The 23,108-nt window shown below is 34.8% G+C and overlaps 1 protein-coding gene across 1 annotated transcript in view; it reads left to right on the top strand.

Annotated features, from left to right (window-relative positions):
* The first annotated feature begins 253 nt into the window (after positions 1-253).
* Positions 254-23,108, top strand: part of CRHR1 (corticotropin releasing hormone receptor 1) — a 73,743-nt gene continuing 50,888 nt past the window's right edge. The window contains exon 1 of the mRNA XM_072414569.1: positions 254-833. Within this exon, the coding sequence (XP_072270670.1) occupies positions 795-833 (39 nt within the window). The 5' untranslated portion in view covers positions 254-794. The remainder of the gene's footprint in view (positions 834-23,108) is intronic.

Here is a 23,108-nt window from a genome sequence, read left to right as displayed (position 1 = left end):
CATCTGCTAATAACTAATGAATGTAAACATAAATATATTAGAATATTTTTATTTTCCTTTCTAGGTTTTCATTTTTTAAAGCATCAAAACTATTTAAATATTATCTCTGAATAAAGAGGCAACTGCAAGAGAGAACGGTGGGATCATACCTTGAGAAAGAAGAAGACAGAGGGAGGGAGAGGCAGGAAAAGAGGAGGAGGGAGAAAAAGAGTGCAGAGAGAGGCAGGGGAGGAAGAGGCAGAGGTACAGTACAGAGATGCACAGCAGAAAGGAAAGAAGACCTGATGTGGGAAGGTTTTGTCAAATGCAGCAGAGCAGCTGAAGTACAAAATCAACAGAGAATGGAAGAAAGAGGGTGAAAGGAGCAAAGAAGAAGAAAAAAAGATCACAAATAAAAGGAATTTGGAGATACAAGGCAGTCAGTGGAAAAACAAATCACAGAAAGAATGTAGAAGACTAAGAGACAAATAGAACAGACACCCAAGCCTTTAAAAGCTGATCTTACTATGTAAACCTATCTTATTTTGCCTTTTCCAACTGTTCTGTATCCAAGCTTCCTAATGTCTGGAGACTCATCTACTTAAACCACAACCGCTCCTCATTCCTTACACACCTGCTCCTTTACAAGGTTCTTTTGCTCTGTATTTCCTTGCAGATTGAACCAGGAAGTCTCATTTTGTTGGGTGAAAATTTTTTTGGCTAGATTTTCTAGAGGCAATCAGCACATAGGTTAAGTGTCTCTTGACTTTCTGGGGCTGATCATTGGTGATCCTTGTTTAATTCCTAGGAATAGGATGCTGCTAACAAAAGTTCCATCAATACTGCTTGTGCAGGTAAGGACACATTTATTATTTCAAGTAATTCTTTGTACCACATGTCACTGTATATTTGTGGAATCTGTTTTGTTTAAGTCATGAAAGGGGACACATCACAGGGTGATGACTACATGGCGCTGACATGTCAGTTGTTGGTTACTGTTAAAGTGCTTCACAGCTTGATTGTGGTTGGTTACATTTATGGAGAGATATTTTATCCATAGTTTTTGATACGCAGCTAGATGCTTTTCCTTGGTCATCCGACGTTTGCACTTGCCTTATGTGACTGTCCCCTCCACCAATTTGACCCGCACAAAATATTTTGGAGGAGTTTTTTATACAAGATGGTATCTTGCACCAGTAAAAACATAAGTAAGTAATTGATAGGGTTTTTTTGTAAGTAGTGAATTTATTAATTTATGTATATATTTCAAATATAAATAGTAACTACTATATCTCTAGGTCTCACTTTTGATTCCTGAAGAAGCGGATATATAATCCGCGAAACATGTCGAATCCTGTATATTTGAGACTATCTATATATCACTGTGACGATTTTATATTTTTTGAATTTCCCTTTTTAAAACTAAATTGTTATATACAAAGGAGAATGACTTTATAATATTTTTAACGTTAAACAAAAATAAAGGTTAAGTTTTTGTCTATGAATTAATGCTTAAAAAGTCCCTTTTGGTTTCTCTTTTTTTTTTGTTATGTTAGTTGGAATGTAGTACTTATATTCTATGACTTAGTGAAATTAGAAAGTTGACCATGTTGATACATTGGATTAAACTAATATCTTGGAGTGAGCCTAATGGGGAAACGTTTGTATTTTTCTGGAGAGTATTCTCAACAATTAAAAAAAAAAAACAGAAAATGTGTGCCAGCAAAATCATAATATTGATCTGTGCCTATAATAAATAATATTAAAAAAAAATAAAACTTGTTTGTAACAATACTTTAATTAGGAAACTGAAACGTTGAAGTCAGCAGAGTTTCACCTCATTCCCTTAGCTGAGTGAAATAAGCTAATTTATCACTTTCCTAAGTGATGGCCCATATTTCTTTAGCAATTCGAGCCCAAGGATCCAGGTTTTCATTCTTTTATTTACATGACTGGGCTTTTACTGGGCCAGCATTACTTTTTCTCTTTCATAGAGAATATTGAACAGTTTAGGATGAATACCGTGGCTTCATTTATCAACAAAAAATCCAGTGATTGTACTACTCTTTCTCACAAACCAACTATTCTGTACTGCACATGTTTAGCTTGATTACCCCAATTTTTCGGATCGTTATACACAAGGTAACTGTATCTAGAACACATTTCTTGTTTATTAGTCGTGCTACTATCTTTAGCTCTGGTTTTCAAAATTGCTAACCCTGTACAAGGGAAATACATCTGTTTTATACTTTATATTCGCAACTAAATCCAATATCCATTTTCAAGCTGAAACCCAATTAGTGATAGAGGTTGACAGTTGAAAAGCTGCAGATAAGAACAAAAATACCTTAGAGCGTAATTTGTATTAAATTTTCTTGCAATCTAATTTGATGTACAACATTTTTTATAAGGTGGTATTTTGAGCAGGTTCAAAATTAACAAGGTATATATTGAAATTCCCCCTTAACTTTTGCTGGTCTGCTAATTTGCAGATCCAATGGATACTGATCAAGTATTTTAACAAATGATTTGCAGTATGGTAATTGATGTTTCATGCTTTGGTCACCTGCTAGGCCAGAACTATACTTCATTAGCTATGGCTAATAGAAGAAACTAATAAGAGACAGTGCACACATCCATAGTATCCAGGTAGAAAAGTCAATGATCTTACTACTAAACTGATTTACAATCTTTCATGTATATTGAAAGATGATACATACTAATAGTGTGTTCCATACTACTGAGCAATATCTTTCCAAAATCCAGTTTGATTGCTTAAGCACTAGCAACTAGTATGACGAGGTTTAGTAATACATTTGTAATCTTTGTGCTCTACATTACCGATGATAAATGGTTAATAAACCTAGAAATGAAGTAAAAAAAAAAAAAATATATATATATATATATATATATATATATATATTTCTCAGTTTATATGGAAGAGATTTTCCAGGAAAGATAGGCATATTTTTCTATTTGATATATAATAATTAAAGTTCAAAGGTATGGGCAATGTGGAGGCGCTGCATCCTGGGCAAGAGGAAAATGTTGTCTCATTCAAAAAAAGTATCAGGATGTTGCTAACATCTTACCCCACCCTGCCAGACGCAGCCTAATCCAACCCCACCTTCCCCTTTTCACATCCTGCATATGCCCCTTTTTTCCAATATGCAGTATTAAGTATGCGGTTTTGAGGAAAACAATCAGCGTTGAATCCAAATATTGGCCAGAGTGTTCCCAGATGTTATTATCAACACACTTGGTTTTTGCCTAAAGATTTATATTAACTGCAGGTTGTATTAGGTGAATGTATGGTTACCTGTTGATTCAAAAGGATAACTACCATTTTTTTTACTGTCAGCTGTGGCTTCATCTTGTTTACATCCAGCAGTGTCTGTACAGTAAACTGTTCTGTATATCCAGAGATATCATATGCAAATGATAATTTTTCTTCTTACTTTTAAGATTTTCTATTACCTAATAAGCCCTATTAGGGAGAATTCTGCGCACTTCCTGTCAGGACAGGATGTGATGAAAACCTGTACATACAATGAAAATATGTTTTAGTAGAGAAGGGAAGTTTAATAACTTATTCTGATGACAACCACTCTTGTACAGGTGTCACAAGTGCAGAAAAGAAGTAAAATCTCCCCAAAAAGATAACAGACAGAAGCAAGAGTCTGTACAAAATGTTACATTTTCCCCACTCAAAAACAACATTGGTAAGGATTAGGTATTTACAAGAAAAACGTTCATTGTCAATGCAAAGATAATGTGGTACCTGGTGGTCTGATCACACCTGTAAATTTAGATCTATAACCTCCACAGCCATGACAAGCCAAATGACTGCAATGGCCCTCATAACACAAGAGCAATTGGCAAATAATACAATGTGTTTATGTGTTTTTTTTCAAACTCCAACAAATATAAGCAAGAAAGGAAGAGAACTAGAGGTTGTTGATTAAAACCATGTTTCTATGTATAATTTAGAATCATGGGTGTACATGGGAGCAAGTATAATTGTTCGTTACATGAGCAGCTTATAATTCTAGCTGTAACTCCTGCTTTTCAGTTTTAAACAATGTTTGTGCTTTCCTACTGCCCCTCACATTGATATCCAATGACTAGGCTGGCTCTTTAAATCAATTCCAATGTGGCTGTAGAAATACTCTAGGAATAACCTAAAATTTATACTAACTGTAAATACACAATATCTTCCTTTGAACTGATTGAAAACAGAATAAGCATATGAAAAATTATTTTTGGTAATTTGATGCATGTTCATTTAAAATGCACACTTATGACTTTTTCTATCAAATGAGTGAGATTCTTATTCTGTTTTCTGTGACAAACACATCCTTTTCAAACATAACTCTCAGTGCTACGTGGCTATATTTTAGTCCTATACCCCTAGAGTCTGAAATCAGAGCAAAGAGTTGGTAATCCCTTGCACGCATCAGATGCGCCAAACTCTTCTCCGCATGAATAGAGTCAGTAGGTAATTTTGAATCTGTAATCCTTAGATTATGTCTCCCCACTGAGTATATGGAAATGGAGCACAGACAGACAAAGCAAGAAGATGCATTTAAAAATTTCCCAGCAGCTGATGGTCACCTTGCACAAAATTCTTTTTTAGAACACATACATCACACAGGTAAAAAACATTCCAAACTTCACTAGGGAATTACCCACAGCTTTTGGGAAACCCCAGTTTCCTTCCAGCAAAGAAGGGTCGCTAAATGTGTGGATTGTGAAGTGCAGTAAATCTTTATGTTTACTGTTGATCCAAGGAACATACAATTGCCTCATGGAATCAGGAAGGATTTTTTTTTTCCCGTTGGAGCAAATTGTACCAGAGTTTTTGTCTTTCCTTGGATCCTTTGGATCAACTATGTCCATAGGGTTTTATATCATGGATACGTTTATTTCCCTAGTGGTTGAACTTGATGGACTATTTTTTCAACCTAACCTTCTATGTAACTATGTAACCTCTGGTTACATAGCATAGTTACATAGCACAGTGGGAGCTGTACTTTCAGCACCTCTGGTAATCTAACACAATACAGCCAGTGCTACAGCTGGATCCCAGCCTTCCTCCCCATCAGTCCAATTGGAAAGCACACAGCTAAGGCTTTTTTTTGTTATTGGAGTTATAACAAAATTTGGAGTGGAGCATGTTTACTTTACCAACTACATCTGATTCATTACATTACTGTATATTTCCACATAATTGGGTTGATTTGCAATTTATTTTTGCAAACTGAATTTTCACTTTGCTTTACACTATAAGGAAAATCAACCAAGATTCTAATTGTACAGATATGGGTTTAATCATATATTGAATTTTAGCTTTTTTCATGCATTTTTAAAAGCAAATTAAAGACCAGCTGCTCATACAACTTGTTCTCTTCATTTAGGCATACAGGAACTGTTGGACAAACGTACTTAGAACGAGTGGTAATGCAAACATTTCTAAAGATAAAGTAGCAAATAGAAGTATTTGTAGCAAATAGAACCCAGGTTTGAGGGCCACACTAACAGTGCTCCTCAGGCTGAAAAGTTACAGAAAAATGTGGGGTGCCTGCTCCAAAGCAAAATGTTTTTTAAATTTTTTTTTAAATGGCTGACAGCTTTGAATAACATTTTAAAAAACAAATATGATCCTAAAGTTGAATTGGGATGTATAAAATAAAATTCTGCCATAGGTAAAACACTACTGCTGGTTTCATTAAAACCTTTCTACCCAAACCAGTGGTATTTCTGATTGACATAAAAACCTTTTATGAACTGGCTTCTAAATATATATAAATATTTATTTTATTTTTTAAATTCACAAGTACCACACAAACACATTTTTATGGTTACATCAAAAGCATAAAACTTATCTCCTATATTTTTATGTATTCTTTTATACTGGCAGCAAACAGACAATTTACTTTACCCTAAGGAAAAGGCATGTTCCTTCCAGAGATTGGATCGGATAGTCTAAGGTACAATTTACACACAGAACTGAACATCGACTCACCCCTTGCACACTCACCCATTACTCAATTTTTGCAACGGAAATATATATATATATATATATATATATATATATATATATAAATGGAGTTTAATCATTTATAATTCAGACCACTTTTACCTTTGCATGACGCCATTCTCTCTGCTGGAGGCCTGGATTGTAAAGCGCCACGTAAGTCACAGATAAGTGCATCAAAACCCCCTTGAAATGTTTGAAAGGTTCTTTAGTATTCTGTCTACATTTCATTGTAAACCTGCAAAAGTTAAAGAAAAAAAGAATTTAAAATTTTAACTGCATGTAATTTTTTATAACCTTGTGCATTGCAAAAAGCATTACTCTCTGCACTCACTCACTCACATGCCAGCTACCTGGTATTTAAGAGCAGACAGCATTGTCAGCCCAGTACTTAAAGTTTGTAGTTGAGTGCATTTCTGTCAGGATTACCAGGAAATTTTCAGTACTTGCATTTCTACAGATATATACCTTTAGTAAATGTACCTGTATCAGAATGATATACTGAATATGTTTCCACACTTGTAGATTTTTTTATATTGATCCAATACTCCAAGTAATATACAGGTTGACATTCAAAAATCCGACCATCGATAATCTGGTTTCTTCATTTTTCCGTCATGGATTTCGGAGCGCATTTTCAAATTTACACTGTTTTCTGGAGGCGCCGTTTATGTTTTGATGGCCTTGTACTCCAGAATCATCTGTTAGATGATTCTAGATGAATCATTGATGAAGTGAAGAGTGTATCCTCTGAAGCCTTGGAGAGTATTCCCCTGGCACTATTCCCAAGTGTGGCTCGGGGTTAGAATTCAGTACTAAAAACGATAAGCCCGAGCCACACTCGGGGTGACATTGTAAAGGGTTTACCTGGTCCCCACAAGCCCGCGGCAACCTCTAGTGATGCCTGTCTGGCATCTGTGTGCCCTGGATCTTGTCCCCTGCGTAATCAATGGGAGGTTTGAGCGAGTGGGGGTGGTGTGCTGGGGGCATGACCTGGTGAGAAATTTAAAACAAGGTACTGCTTTGACATTAGAAAATACGGACATAAACAGACCGTCAGTTAGATAAATCAGGCCCAATATGTGAGCACTGTTTTTCTATTGTTTATTGCATCAGCCCTGTAACCAAAGGTGGAGGGTAGGTTCTGTTTAGCCTCTGTTATGTATAATAACAGTGTTACATCCCATTACTTGAAAATCTGTGCTTACCTAATAAGCTTATTTAATTATAAATAGAACACACATGTGCTTGATTTCAAACTGGATCCAAAACTTTTAGCGAAAATATCCATATTGCATATTCGCAATACCTAGATCCAGAACAACTACCAAAAACTGTAAAAAGATATGTCAGAACTGCAGTGCTACAAAATGTCAGTTTCCATCTACAAAGCTCTTGTATCTAAGTGTATCTAAAGTTGATTTTTTTTTTTTTTTTTTATTTTAGCTAGCACCGTTGTTCCTGACAGGCAGTGTTTTCTTCCTCAGCAGTCCTTCAAACTGATGAACACCTTTACTACATCCAGACAGCAGGAGCCAGCTGCTGGTGTATACTGACAATCATCACAAATACTGCTCATTCTTTGGCTTCAGCACATTTTTTCCAGCTCTGCTCACATAATTTTTTATGAGTCAAAATGGCTATAAAACAAGGCACTTGTGTTTAGTCAAACATTCCCAGTTTTAAATAAGACAACTCCACAATTTAATATAAGCTAGCGAGCTTATCCTGAGAAAACCCTGGATAAAGTGATACAAAATCAAATAAAACAAGATGAAGTAAAGATGGGTTGTATACTATAGTGGACAGTGTAGTAAACCTGAAAAAGGGGACAAATCCACAATTTTATAAATGATTTGTATGATTTATGCTGCATGTCAGTACACAAATAAATGCTAAACAAAGCCATACATACTTTAGCGTGTCTGCACTCCATATTGAGGCAGGGGTGTCAAACTATGGCCCAAGGGACAATTCTGGCCCCCGACGTCCTTTTTTTTGGGAAGTCTCACAAAAGAGCTGGAAGTCCCTGGAAGTGTGTGTGCACACCAGAAGAAGTTTTTTTTTTTTTTTTTTTTTTATTTTAGCTAGCACCGTTGTTCCTGACAGGCAGTGTTTTCTTCCTCAGCAGTCCTTCAAACTGATGAACACCTTTACTACATCCAGACAGCAGGAGCCAGCTGCTGGTGTATACTGACAATCATCACAAATACTGCTCATTCTTTGGCTTCAGCACATTTTTTCCAGCTCTGCTCACATAATTTTTTATGAGTCAAAATGGCTATAAAACAAGGCACTTGTGTTTAGTCAAACATTCCCAGTTTTAAATAAGACAACTCCACAATTTAATATAAGCTAGCGAGCTTATCCTGAGAAAACCCTGGATAAAGTGATACAAAATCAAATAAAACAAGATGAAGTAAAGATGGGTTGTATACTATAGTGGACAGTGTAGTAAACCTGAAAAAGGGGACAAATCCACAATTTTATAAATGATTTGTATGATTTATGCTGCATGTCAGTACACAAATAAATGCTAAACAAAGCCATACATACTTTAGCGTGTCTGCACTCCATATTGAGGCAGGGGTGTCAAACTATGGCCCAAGGGACAATTCTGGCCCCCGACGTCCTTTTTTTTGGTCCCCCAAAGGAATCCTAAATATTAACTGCAGCTGGCCCGCCGCTGCACTGAAATAGTGCCGCTACTATAATTCCTGGCATCACTCACGTCTATAGAGCAGCGGGCTCTCTGCCTATGCGTGGCCCCACATTGGACTGTTGTACAGACCCAAATAATGCCGGGAATTTTAGTAGCGGCGCTATTTCAGCGGCGGGGCATTCATAAGATTTGCAGCACTTCCCCTCTGTACTTTTCCTTGCTACTCCAAGGCATGGACTTGAATGGTTGAATTTTCATAGAAGAATATTGGTATTATTATTGTTAGCCTGTGCAAAAAGGTTACCACTGAAATTTAACTCAAAAGGCTACAAATAGAGAAAGAGGCATCAGATTTTTTCTTGAATAAAATTAAAAAAAAATTTATGTCTCTTTCTCTATTGTAAGCTTGTTCCAAATTGAATGTGAAGCAAACCTCTTTGTTTCCATATGAAAAGGGTTTACATCTAATGAGAAGGAAAAATTTCCTCTATTTTTTCAAAAAATTTCAAAGTTGGCCCGCAATTTTGTGTATTTGAGTTTGACACCCCTGGCTTAAACTATTGAAGGAATCATCCACAAATGGCTTTGCTACAGTTGTCATTCCTAATTAGAATATAGTGGCAACATAGTTGCAAACTGCTAGTGTGACCTGAACATTGGCAGAATCATTAAGTAACAAGAATAGCTAGTGTGGAAACAGCTGAGCTACAACATTGTAGATTGGATTTCATCCCAACAATTTTTTTTCTTGCAGCAGAAAACAATTAGTGCCAAAACACATCACTTCAATGCAATTTTAAAATAGCATCCAGGACAAGCAGAGCGCAGACTTACATTTCCAGTTATTTAGTGCAAAGTTCATTTACAAGTATAAGGTATAAAGAACATTATACCCATGTACAACACAACAGCAGCAGGTATTTTCATAGAAAAAAAATTGTGTATAGTTGCTGTCTAGGCGAAAATGATAGAGGAAGCATGTGCCCCAGATATATCATTGAGGCATTTCTTCATGCAGTCCCCAATACTCTCTTGCCTATTAAGGAATTCTGCCTGTTAACTGTTTTAGTAGCAGAATTCCCAACTGAGAAGACATATTTAACCCAAACCTGTTCACTGGTCACCAAGCAGATTAAAATGAATGATGAGGGCTTTTAATCTCCAATGTTGCTGGAAAAAAATATGAATTGTAAGGAATTTATAAATGTCACTGCATATTATCAACAGATGCTTCTGTACTGTCACAGAGGGAAATATCTGGTACAAGTTTATAACAGGTGCTTCAGCTTGCCACTATGATTATTCTAAATACTGTAAAAAACCAAGATGTACTAGCAATGCATATATTCACTCTTTTTATTTCTCGTTATATATGTTTGAAATCACTGTATGCAATTGGTTAGTTTATACTTCTTTACTTTATTACTGTTTTTTTCTTTGTTATATAAAAATGTATTTTCTCAATAAAAATTTACATATAAATGTCACTGCAAAATCCTAAGTGTTGCTGTTATTTTGGGAACAACATTTGGCCTATATTTACCACCTTGGGACCAACATACTTAACCCCTTTTATTTATCAAAGTTGCAGAAAATGCATTGGGAAATGAAACCATATTGAGATAAGTTAATATTACCATTCTTCTGAGTGGATATAACATTGAAATATTTATTTTTGTTACTTTGAATGTTATATAAGCCCAAACATATACACCAAAAAAATATATCTTTGAAATCACATTTTTGTGCAATAATTTATATATGCACAGGGCCTACAGAAGTCCACTAATACAGAAAAAATCTAGCACTTATGTGTTAAAACACTTTTATAATTAGATCTCTTAATAGGAAACATACATTTTACTGTGAACATGGTCTAATAGGCAAAGCAACTCACAAGTCCAACCACTGCCTTGGAAGCAAAGTCAAGGTGCAGCGTCAGACTATTTTCCATCACAGGATAATAGTCACTTTATTGCACTGATTTGCCCAACTATCTAAAATAATAGAAAATCAATCTATTGGACCACATATGCAATAAAACAGTCTCCCTTCCTTCGAATTCTATTACATGAAAAATGCAGATATGCTGGAGAAGGGACCAGCTGGAGACAAAGATCCACAAGCAAGTGTTAGAACCATAACACAATACAGAACTAGAATTACAGAAAACGCATTGGGAAATTGAAACCATGAGGTCAGTTATTATTACTATTCTATAAACTATTGGGAAATAACATAAATGAGACACTTTGGTATAAAAGCACAACCATGATTATTATGATCACAGAGGGCAACATTCCCCCTGCATGTTTAATAACAATAAGATAACAATGAAAGTAGTTTTGCTTTTGTAAGTTGAATACAGACAAAATCCAAAGCCAAGTGAACAGCTATTATACATAATTTAGATACAAACTGAAATATATACATTTCAATTTTTACTTTAAATTTATTTTACTTTTTCTAATTAGGTGCAATCAAAACAATTTAGATGTGCTGAATATTCCTTGAGAAATTTCATTAGTTTTTTCATGTCATTTTATGTCAATCTCTAGATAAAATAAACTTATTTTAAGGTATTTTCCCTGATCTCAAAAATTCAAAAGTTCAATCTACATTTTAAAATGTTTTAGAAAATCTGCAACTGAGGGCATCTTATCACATACAAAAAAAAAAATTACACAAAATCAAAAACATGATAATCAAGAGACCTATATCCACATTTGCCATTCGAATGGAAAATAATATTTATATATATATATATATATATATATATATATATATATATACATATATACATACATTATTTTTTTAGTTGCTTTGGTCTATGTATAAGGACATTTTTTGACACAATTTTTGCGACAGGGCACTATTTAGGACACCCTTCCTAATGTTCGCTTAAAAGTAATACACCTTCTCAGAATACTGGGAGTGAACTATTTAATGCTGGCTTGAAAAGATTATATTGGAGAAGGAAATAGGATAACATATGAACACAAACAGCAGATGATAACCACATAGGGTGTAGATTCTCCAGGAAATTTTAGATGTTTGGGTACAACAAATAAGGGAATTAGACGTACCTACTGGATAATCCACTATATACTTTAATTTTTCAAAACATCTTTTATTTTTAAAAAAGATTATACCTGATCAACAATCCATCTGATTCATGTGAAAAATAACACTAAACCCAAAAGAAGCTGGCTATCAAGTAGCCTCCACCAGGGGAGGCAGGGAATGCATTGTGTTTGAAATGTTTTAGTTGCATTCGATCTATTTAAGTGAGCACAGCAGTCTTAAACAGAGATAATCATCTCTGATGGGAGCAAAAAATTTTGGAAACCCAGGAGAAATGCATTTAATATGTATGCATTGATTGGAAAAGTATTAAAACAGCAGTATACGATTGCTTTTACATTGGAACACTGAGCACAAAAAAAGATATATTAATGCAGTTCTGTATTTGTAAATAAACCATTTAATGTATTAGTTTAAATGCAAGTAACAACATATTTTTTACTTGGCATAAACCTCTTGCAACCTCTTTTTAAAATAGATCTCCAGCTGTGAGAGGGAGAAGCAGCACAATTTGCTAATGAGTTGTGCTGCAGTGCCCTTGTGTTAACATGCTGATAGAGAAAGAAGTGGACTGGCAGAGGAACACAATCATCAGCCCATTGCTTCTCTTTTCACTGTCTAGTCATAGGGTTAGGGAGGGACGAGACCTTTAAGTAATATTTTACTGCAGCAGAAAACAATTAGGTCTTCTACCCTGCCAGACAAGGCTATGCTGTGTAACTCAAGACTGGAACAACAGTAATGCAAATAATCTGGTAGGTACTTACCTACCAAACAATCTTCGTGTATGTATTCTTTGTATGTATTTTGCGGTTTGCTTGAAGTTGGGCTTTGATTTTCATAACCCTAAAAAAATCAGAAAGGACCACTCAGTCTGTGTTTTATGACTGGAGGAACCTACCTAAATTTCCAGGTTGGCAAGGCATTCACAGCTAATTTCCTTTTTGGCTTGCTATATATTGTTATTGTGATTCCCCCAAAATGTAACATACTGCAAAAAGAATGCTGCTGTATACTTGAAACGTATAGTTAAATGTTCAGCCAGGCATGTCTGCCCTTCTTTGACTCCCTCCTACCTAGGCTTAAATTTCTCAACTCATAACCTCTAAAGAATATTCTGCAGGATGATTGATTTGCTGCCTAATCAAAAAGGACTACCTTCTTCTAATTAGCTGCCCCGATAAATGAGATAACAGAAAAGAGGAGTCCTCAGTTCTATTTCTGGATAATTTAGGCATGTAGTCGGAGCATCCCCATTAATCGTTTTCAAAGTCAGGTGGGTGTGTGAGAGTTATTTTTATTCCATCATCTTCATACAAAGCTTACAGTGATATAGCATAGAAAAAAATACTTCATTCATAATTAATTCTTAATTACAGCAGTAAAAATACAGCGTTTTTCAATTTGAAACATACACTGTTCTACAAAATCAGTATTTAGGCACATTATTTTCTATTTAAAAAAAACAAAACACAGTGAGTTGCTTTATTTTTTAAATCTCCATTCATTAGTACCCATTCATGCATTCTTCTGAAGCAAGGGTACCCCAAATCCAGGGCTGCTATAACCATTCTATTCAGACAATTCCAGTTAGTGTTCTGGATGTGTCACCTCCTAGCTCCTGCATCTGTGTTGGAAAGGGCCAGCATTCAGCAGTAACTAGAAAGACAAAACCTGAATAGTAAAGAAGGATAAGAGTGCAATAAGTTGCTGCAGAAAAATGCATCTTAAAGCAGACCCAAAGTCAACATTTTCACTTTACATAAAAGGATAGAGAACCCTTATATGTGAAGGAAAATTGTTATTTTTTTTTTTTTAAGTGCAACACCCTTTTTGTGCAGAACCTCCCCTTTTAGTCTTGATCTCTACAGCGATCAAGACTCAATGGGAGCGCAGAGCCTCCCGGGATACCTACGTCACGCATCCCAGGAGGGTCTGGGTTATCCCCTGTGAATGCCCTTATCTCATTAGGACGAATTCCAGGACGACGCGGGACCGGATCGCAGGAAGGACCAGCGCCCTCGAGTGATCTGCAGGATTAACGGTAAATGTCATTTTTTGGTTTTGATTTTAGTTCCACTTTAAAGTAGGTGCAGGCACTAGTTGGTGACTGTAAAATTAAAGCCTATTAATACCATGTGTGTACTGACAGGTGCACATAAATTAACTTAAATTATTGACTTGTATATTAATATATTTATGTCATATTAGCCCAAGTTTCCCTTTTTAAGGTAACTATACTTGACCAGAGTACATGGGAGGGCTGTCCATGAAAAATATAATTTGACATAAATGACATAAAAGAATCATTTTGTACTATTTATTCCTTTCCTTGATTCATTCTTACAAAAACGATTTCCATTAAAATGTAAAGCCCCAGGGACAGACCTGAAGCTTATGAAAGGCTTATGATTTAAACAAAAAAGATATAATACGTACTGTACTTCTGCAGAATATTAGATTTGAAATATTTCCATTAAGTGAAACAGCTTGTGAAATTCCTAGGTATCACTGACAGACACTAAATATGTATGCAATTCATTTGTAGAATGAGATGAACCTATCGATGTGCAAGACCTGAGGCAATAGCTAAGTATATTCTGTTCCACCATCCATCTGCACCAGAAACACATTAATCAATATTGCTGCTTTCAGCTAAACATCCGCAAACTGACACAGGAAAAGAAAATGAAATGGCAACACAGAGCAGAAAAATGTGACAAATATGTGATAAATATTGTACTTATATCCTAAAGGACATATTACCCTAAAACAGAAATCACACCAAGAGTTTACTGCAAGTCCTCCTCAAAAAAAATGAATGCAACCAAAATTATCAAAAAGAAAAAAAAGAAGCAAAAGCATTTTTGTGTTGTCCTAATAATTGGGTAAATAGTAAAATAATAAAAAGATTAAAAAAACATGAATGCCATGGTGAACTCCTGCAGCCAACATTTTAATACAAAGAACTAAAACATAAAAGATATAAACATACACTTGAAAACAAGTTTCATGGACATTCATTTACAGTAAACTATACAATTAAGCTCTATTATCTGATGTTATGGGCTTTGAAATTGCACTAGACAAATTTTTAGTGGTCTATTTATAAAGCACTAAATCTGACATTCACTGAAACATTCCAGGTCTATGTATTTTAGTGGCAGTGGATTCTCCACCAGGGAATGTTTCAGTGAATGCCAGATTCACTCCTATATAAATAGCCCCCCTAAACTTTGTCAAATACCAGTGAAAGAGATAGACCAGCTAATCTGAAGTCTAACTCTTCCCTTCATTAGTAATCTTAAAGTGAAATAGGTGGCCTTCATATAGGTAATAGCACTAAAGCGAAAATGAAATGCTTTTCTCAGGAGAGGTATTTCAATTTGAATCTTGTGTCATTTCTAATGAAATTTCAATATCTCATCCTCAACATTTGCAGCATGAAGAGAACTCTAGAGATTGCAACATATACATAAACAAATGCAACACCTGATTATTCTTAAAGCAGTGCTAGACAACAGTTGCCCAATCTTTAACTTAAACCTTAACTAGTGTTCCACAGAGAACATGATAAGAGAATCAGGTTAATTAGGGATGGAATTCTTCTTACCGAAAGCTTGTCAGAGTCAAGATTCTGGAAAAGCTGACACAAACCTACCTTTGAATTGGTTACTATCACAATATTACTTTTTTAAGGCTAACTAGATGTTATACTGATTTTCTAAGTGCCTTTTTAATAGGCATTAGTGTGCCAGTGAACAAGAGCATGTAGTAATCTTAGCTCATTTTTATGCAATGATTTTTTTGCAATCATAATTGTACTACCAATCGCAAGTAAAAACATTAATCGTTTTGCTAATTAATCAGCTCACATTCAAAATGTGCTAAATAGATGAACATAGGACAGCAGATCAGTACCATATGCAATATCCTAAAGCTTACCTAAACTCAGAATTTTCACTTTTTTTAAGGTAAAAATTCTGTTTTTTTTTTTTTTTTTGGTCCAACACCAGGGTAGGGTAAGGATCGCCTAGACGATCGAGAATGAATAGGAGTGCAAAGCCTCAGGCATGCCCAGGAGTTTTTTCATGGGTGGAAAAAAAAAAATCGCCGATCTCATGCATGCGTAGTGAGAAAATTTTTTTTCATCCTACGTCACCCGAATCAGGCGCGGGATCGGGTGATGTAGGATGAAAAAAAAGGACCCGGAAGAAAAGACGAAGATCACGGTGTCCGTGACAGATGCCGGGACGACGCAGGACATCCTCAGAAGGATTGGAGTGCCCTGCAGGATTGAAGGTAAGTATATTTTTCTTAGTTTTTAGTTTTTTTTAGTTTGCATTTTTTAGTTTTTTTTCTCTTTAAGGTCCAATATCAGCCATAATGAACACTAACTCTTTAGCCCCTCAAATAAGCCCTATCTCATACACTTCAGATCTTAAATTAGCCCCAATACATATACTTCAGATCTCAGACCAGCCCCAATCCATGCACTTTAAAAATCAGATCAGCCCCAAACCTTATGTCTTTGGAAACACAGGCAGGCTTCCTCAGCACAACATTCTCAAATCCTCATTCTCCTTATATTTACGTCAGTATCATGACTGACAAGATAGTTGTCAATTACATTGAGTGTCAGCAAAAAAGCCATCAAATGCTGGCCTGGGAACATGTATCTGAAGTGGCCAACTCAAGTTTATACTGTTATTGTTTAGTCTTATACTTCTAAAAAAAATGAAGTTTCATTTAAACTAGAAATATAGTTCTGCATTGAAAAATTGCAAGGAGGTATGTACCCCCTGGGGGCTGCTGACACTAAATAAACTCCCACACACATGGTGGTTACTGTAAAGAGACCAGAAGAGGTAGGTGTAAATAAAAAACTGCAATCAGGCAGATCAGTATATTTTTCTGCAGAAAGGGCATCACCTGTCCCTAGTTACATCCCTTGGGTATGCCATCAGGAGGGGAGCCTGGAATATGGAAAATTCTTATCATACGTACCTATAATTTTCTTTTCTGAATTACTCCTGACAGCATATTCTTCCCTCCCTTTTTTACTGTACTGAGCTAGTTATGGAACACATGCATTATAGAGGAGGAAACAAAGGCTTGCCAGGGTGGTGTAATTTAGTCAAATGGGAAGAGTTAACCTGCCACGCTGGTATGTTGGCAGGAAAAGTAGCCCAAAAAGAAAATGTATAAGTATGTTTTATACTACAACAAAAATAATAATTAAGTGACGGATTAGGAATATGCAAGTTTAAAAAAATCCTTACAACAAATTGCCGAATAGTTTATAGTTTGCAATAGCTGGCAAATATTTAAACACTAGCAAGAAGTCTACAAAAAACATAAGATTATAATGTGCAAAACGCAATAACTAATATCATGAATATAATATCTATGAAATACTGCACCTAGTATTGAAGTAATATATCCCAAATATATACTATCAACAGACAAGGAGATGCATTAAATAGGGTTATTTTTTGGAATATAGAGTTACAAGATGCTATGCTTAAAAATAATGCATTTACAATGACTGTGTATTCATATTTCTATCTACTGTAGGTGCCCATACAGAGGACAATTATTGGCTTAGAGAAGTTGTTTCAGACCTTCTCTGCCAAAAATTGGCCCATGTATGAGTGGTCCTCAACCTCTATGACTGACAGATATCCTACATTCAGCCAGAATGGAAGATGCCGTTGCTGTATTGGTACTTTTGTTTCAACAAACATTGTATTTGTACATCTCCTGCCCTAAAAGAGATGCGTTGGGTGGCCTTTTGCCCCCCCAAAAAACTTGTTAACCTTATTATTCTTTGGCAAGTACAAAAGTAATATATTTTTTAAAGTTTACCCTTGTTGTTCAGTTGTCTCTTGTTAAACTGGCAAGCTGTTTGAACAAATTTAAGATGATTATAATGATCAATGTCCATTTTAGTTGGCTCAAGCAACTATCTTATGTTTATGAACTGGCTGCCTAAAAACAATAATGGCTAATAAAACATTGGGGGCATTTGTCAAGTTGCAGCTGTTTTTGTGCCACAGTTTGCTAATCTGTCATAGAAACTTGAGAAATGTATAGTCTATCACTTCATCCTATAAAACTGTTGTATGTATTTGTGCTCATTGTTTTGTCAGATTATGAGAAAGTATGCTGAACAGTATCCCCTAGAAAGCAATTTATGAAGTAATTTTCAAATATTTGCAGCTGTTTCAAAATTGTTTTACAATAATTCCTAAATATGTGACTAATAGCTGCATTAACAAATGTGCAAACACAAGCAAACATTCACAAATTGGTCACAGATATTTGCAAAACATAAAGTGGTACAGCACACGCAAGCTATGAAAAATAGCTTGCAAAAGATAAAAAAATAAGGACTGTCATTACATATATGCCTCATTGTCTGATCAACATAGGTTCACCTGAGACCCAACTGTTGTCTCTCTTATTTTCACTCCAGATTGGCAACCACACTGTGAATTTAATGACCAGTAGTCATGTCTTACAACCACCCTCCACATTCCATGACTACCTTTTCTATTATTAGGGTACCTACAGCATATTCTGTGTGCTCAGTTTGTGAATAGTAAATGATACATTTATTACATTTTTTATATATAATTTCTCATGCAAATTATAAATATATGTTCATGCATTAAAAATGGCCATGGTTCTAGCACAACTGCAGCTATAGTAAAAGAAAAACAATATCAGATGTAGTCAGCTGAATACTTCTAAGGCAAATCCCAAGAAAGGACTATTAAATTAAAGTTATATAAACCAAAAATCTACTGCATGCATCCTTAGGTATGTGACATACCCATACCCATATATATTGACAAACAAATCAATATCCAAATCAATGAATCACCTTTTCTGCTTTCTACATTCATCTGAACCCATTAGTAGTTACCTCAGAACTGCATTTCTGGCAAATTGGTTCATGTATTATTGAAGAAAAAAAGCAAACAAACAAGTCCTTAGCGTATTCTAAAGATCTTGTAATCAAACTGAAAGGATACTACTTAAAAATAAAAAAAACCAAGGCACAACAAAAAATACTGCAGTCCAAAATGGGATCTGGTACTAGCACTTTCATGCATACTGTTGCACAGTTCATAACCACAGAAGCAAGAACCATGTATATGTATTAAGGTAATCTCTGGTCCTTTCACTCTTGCAAACTATTATACAGAACAAATCTTGATATGTGTCAATGGGCCAAATACAACTGAACTAAAAATACATTCTTCAGTTGTGCCATATGAAAATAAAAAGGTTGAATTTTTTACTGAAATACTATGAAGAGATTCTATCCAGTAGAACATCCATAATTCTGATCATCTGGTATGCTTGGGTTTGATTATATTAATGTACAGAAATTAAACAAAGTGCTTTACAATGGGTTTCTATGTAACTAAAGCCTCACATTTTGTTCATGTGTAAGATTTTTTTCCAATAAAGACCTTGTTCAAAGAAAACCAATACAATGACAAAGATGTCCTCCCAAAACAAACAATGCTTCATGGAAAGTATAACAATATACCTGTTTTTTTGACACCTTGCCTGCAGGGACATTATTTGATTTGGAAACCATACATAGTTGTTGTTCCACATGTGGAAAAACATTAAATTTTACATAAATATTCAAACAACAAATATTACATAACCAGAGAGAACATATTTCCAGCCAAGGAAATCCTAGAGAATGCGTTTACATTATTTTAAGCAGCTGAAAGTGTAATTAGCAAATTTTTAACTCAGAAGAAATGTAATTATGTTTACACATTCAACTATTATTAAAAAAAGAATACAACAGCTAATAAGAGTCTATACAAAGCAAACATGAACTAAAGTAAAAGTAAAGTAAATGGAAAGAAGAAATACAAGAAGATCAAAAACAGGTGGGCTCATTACAATCGTAATAAACCTTTAAACAAGGATTTGGTTTTATATAGATGTAAAGATTAGGGTAAAACTTTGGCTTCTCATTATCTCATTTTTTCTTAACCTCCTGAGCGGTTCATTTCTGTCTGGATTTATATGTCTAAAACCGGTACATTGTCTTTCATGAAAATGTATTTTACAGTATAATAAATTAGTATGAGTATAAAAAGTTTGAAACACAAAATCATGTCAAAAAAATAAAATAAATAAATAAAAAAGTTATTGAATTTATACTATTTTATATTACATATAATTTATATTACCAAAAAATTATTTTATATTTATACTACAATAAATTTATTTTAATAAACTGACTTTTGTGTTTCAAAATTTTTTATACTCATACTATTAAATTATACTGTAAAATACATTTTCATGAAAGACAATGTACTGCTTTTAGACATAAAAATCCAGTGTATTGCATTCAAAACAGTCAAAACATCACCAGGAACTCCCGGGGGAACGTCAGCACACACGCCGGAGGACAGATCGAGGAAGAGGACGTGGCAAGAGGATGGCAGGACACTGGGGAATGCCTGGGGATGCCAATGGAACTAGGTAAGTGTTTATTTTTTTGCTTTTACTACCCTGAGTGTGACTCGGGGTTACCGCTTTCAGCTTGTTTTTTTTACCGCTGGGGGGGTAATTCTTTAACCTGTTGTGCCTACAAGTAAATTGTTATAGGGTGACAATAATGCTGCACGGTTTCTAAATTTACAGCAGAATTGCATTTTTTATTTAGGATGTTCTTACTTGCACTACAGTAGGATGTGAAGGTGATTCACAAACCTGCAGCTTGCAAATTAGCACCTGACCCCATCTAGTTCTACCAATTAATTTCTAGACCAACAACAACAACAGTGCTTATATTGCTAAAACCTAAGTGATAACGAGTCCTGTAAAAGCTCCACAGCCGTCCAAAAATTTTTTACCATAAACCGAGCTGGACAAAACCTAAACAAAATCATGACTGCTATTACAGGTGTGAGTCATATTGTAGGTTGTCAAATGGTTTTACATTGATGGAACAGAACAGAAATTTGTCTGAAACTACATACATACATCCATAATTCAAAATATTCAGTTTGTTGGTTTGCATCCTGTAATGAAGACACACACAAAACAATAACTGCTATAATACCTTAAGCTATAATAACTTAAGGCAACTTATAACATGCAAGGGAAAGATACAATAGCAAAAGTTCAAAATACATAAATACAAATAAATACAAACAAAAAAAGTATCACCGAGATAGATAAAGGATCAACCCAAGCCTAAAAAAATACTTGTGCACTCAATTAAATGTAACTAATGAGTTTCCCAACTGGACACCAAGCTACCAAATGGGTTACTATTGTCAAATGTAATCATTTTGATTATTTCAGAACAAAACAGCGATTCCTGGAGTATTCCAGTGCGTGGTATTGCAACTGAAAAAAAATAATCAAATATGGGTGGCAAGGCACTGTCAAAAGATCTCACAGTTACTAAAAATCTGTGGAAAGACATGAAGATTGTCGTCCACCAAATGTAATCATCCAAATAAACTGAGCTTGAATAGTTCTGTAAAGAAGAATGCTTAAATATTGCAGTTAAGCTGTGCAACGCTGGGAGAGAAGTTTCCTAGAATCAAGGCTATAATTAAAGCAAAGGTGGATCTACAAGTACTGGTGCAGGGAGGTAACCCTTTATCAGTTTAGTGATTCTGTTCTTTGCTTTTTTTGTAAACTGTTATATAATTTTTGCCATTATATTTTTCACTTTGATGGTATAACTTTATAAATACTGCTGGACAAATATTTTTACTGTTTTCAATTCGAACAGCAAAGCATTAAAATATGTATACACACTGTATTTCATTTGGTGTTGTATATCAACATAAGTAAGATGGGAAAGCGCTGTCCAACCATACTTACTATAGGTTATGTTATCTTCACTTTATTATGTTCTTAACCTATTCTTGCAAAGAAAGTTACATTTCTTTACATATAAAAGTTATACTGAAAACGTGAAAATATTTGTCATTAGATTTACATTAGAAGATTACATGATCAGTAATTGATTGCTTTATATTTTCTCACTAATTTGTGAATGTTGATTTGCACAGGATTTACAAAGAAGACACTTAATTAAGTAGGCCCAAAAGTCAGGGATGTGAAAGTAGCCTAATGGGGAGCAAGGGAATATGACATTCCATGTTCTAACTATGCTGCAGGTCACCCATACAAAAGCTTTATTCAAAGAGTTCCATTAGAGACACAATTAAAATGCTTCACAATACCGCCAACCCAATTAATTAAAAGCTCTAGCAGCATCCTAACCACAGAGCCTGGCTATGTCCCATGACCCGACACGTGATTTGTAGATTTTAATATAGTCTACAAATATTCATCATTGTACATTTTCTGGGCACATAGCCAGCCTGGGCACTGTCCATATTGATGGCAGCAACCCTATTTAGTGTCAGAGACAAAACTGTTGGCTACCAACTAAACTTTCAGCCTCAAACAAGGGAAAAACTAGCACAATTCATTGAGAGTTCAATGCAAAGCATTTTCACAAAAAAACAGGTAATTGCTTCACATTTCAGCATAAATGGTCATAGAAAATCCAAAGTTGCATAATGCATAAAGCAATGTAACATTTGCATATCATACAAACATAGATTTCAATGCATGCAGGAAGACTCACCCACTAACAAAGCTAAATCTCTCTTCTATTGTACCAACAAAACATCTATGTAAAGGTACTAATGACGTGTGGTAAGCTATATTAAGCAGTAACATTTACTTTAATATTACACTGGGTAACTAATAATATTGGGAAAACCTGGTTGCTAAGGATATTGTATAACACATTTTAGTGTGCTTTTCTAAACATTCTGCAACATGCAGCCATAATGTGCCTTTTTATTATAAGTTCTTATTGTTTGCTATTTTTCTATATATTGTAGTTAAATTACAGAAATATTATGTTATATGTAGGAATGTATTTGTAAACATTTCATAGCATCACAGCAACCAAATGTTTTCTAAACAGTTTTCTAAAGAGCACTGTACTTGTAACACCAACTAAATACCAATTTTTGCATGCATCTAAAAGATTACTGTATTTGATTATTGTTTTTCTTCTTATGCACCTAGTTAGCAAGATATTATGCAGCACTTTACAGAATCCAAATTTGTGTCACTAACTGTCCCTTAGGGATTCTTACAAACTAAAGTCACGATTATAGTCTTAACCAGGCTTCCGTAAAACCCTGGCTGTGGTGGTCAGTAAGAAAAATACCTCATTGCTGCCAGTGGGAATATTATGATACTTACAGATAGCCAAAAACATTGGTATCTATCATTGGTATGGATCATTGGTGTCTAATCAAC

This window comes from Pyxicephalus adspersus, chromosome 6 (genome assembly GCF_032062135.1).
Source record: "Pyxicephalus adspersus chromosome 6, UCB_Pads_2.0, whole genome shotgun sequence".
NCBI classification, from domain to species: domain Eukaryota; kingdom Metazoa; phylum Chordata; class Amphibia; order Anura; family Pyxicephalidae; genus Pyxicephalus; species Pyxicephalus adspersus.
This window is presented reverse-complemented; position numbering and strand designations above follow the sequence as displayed.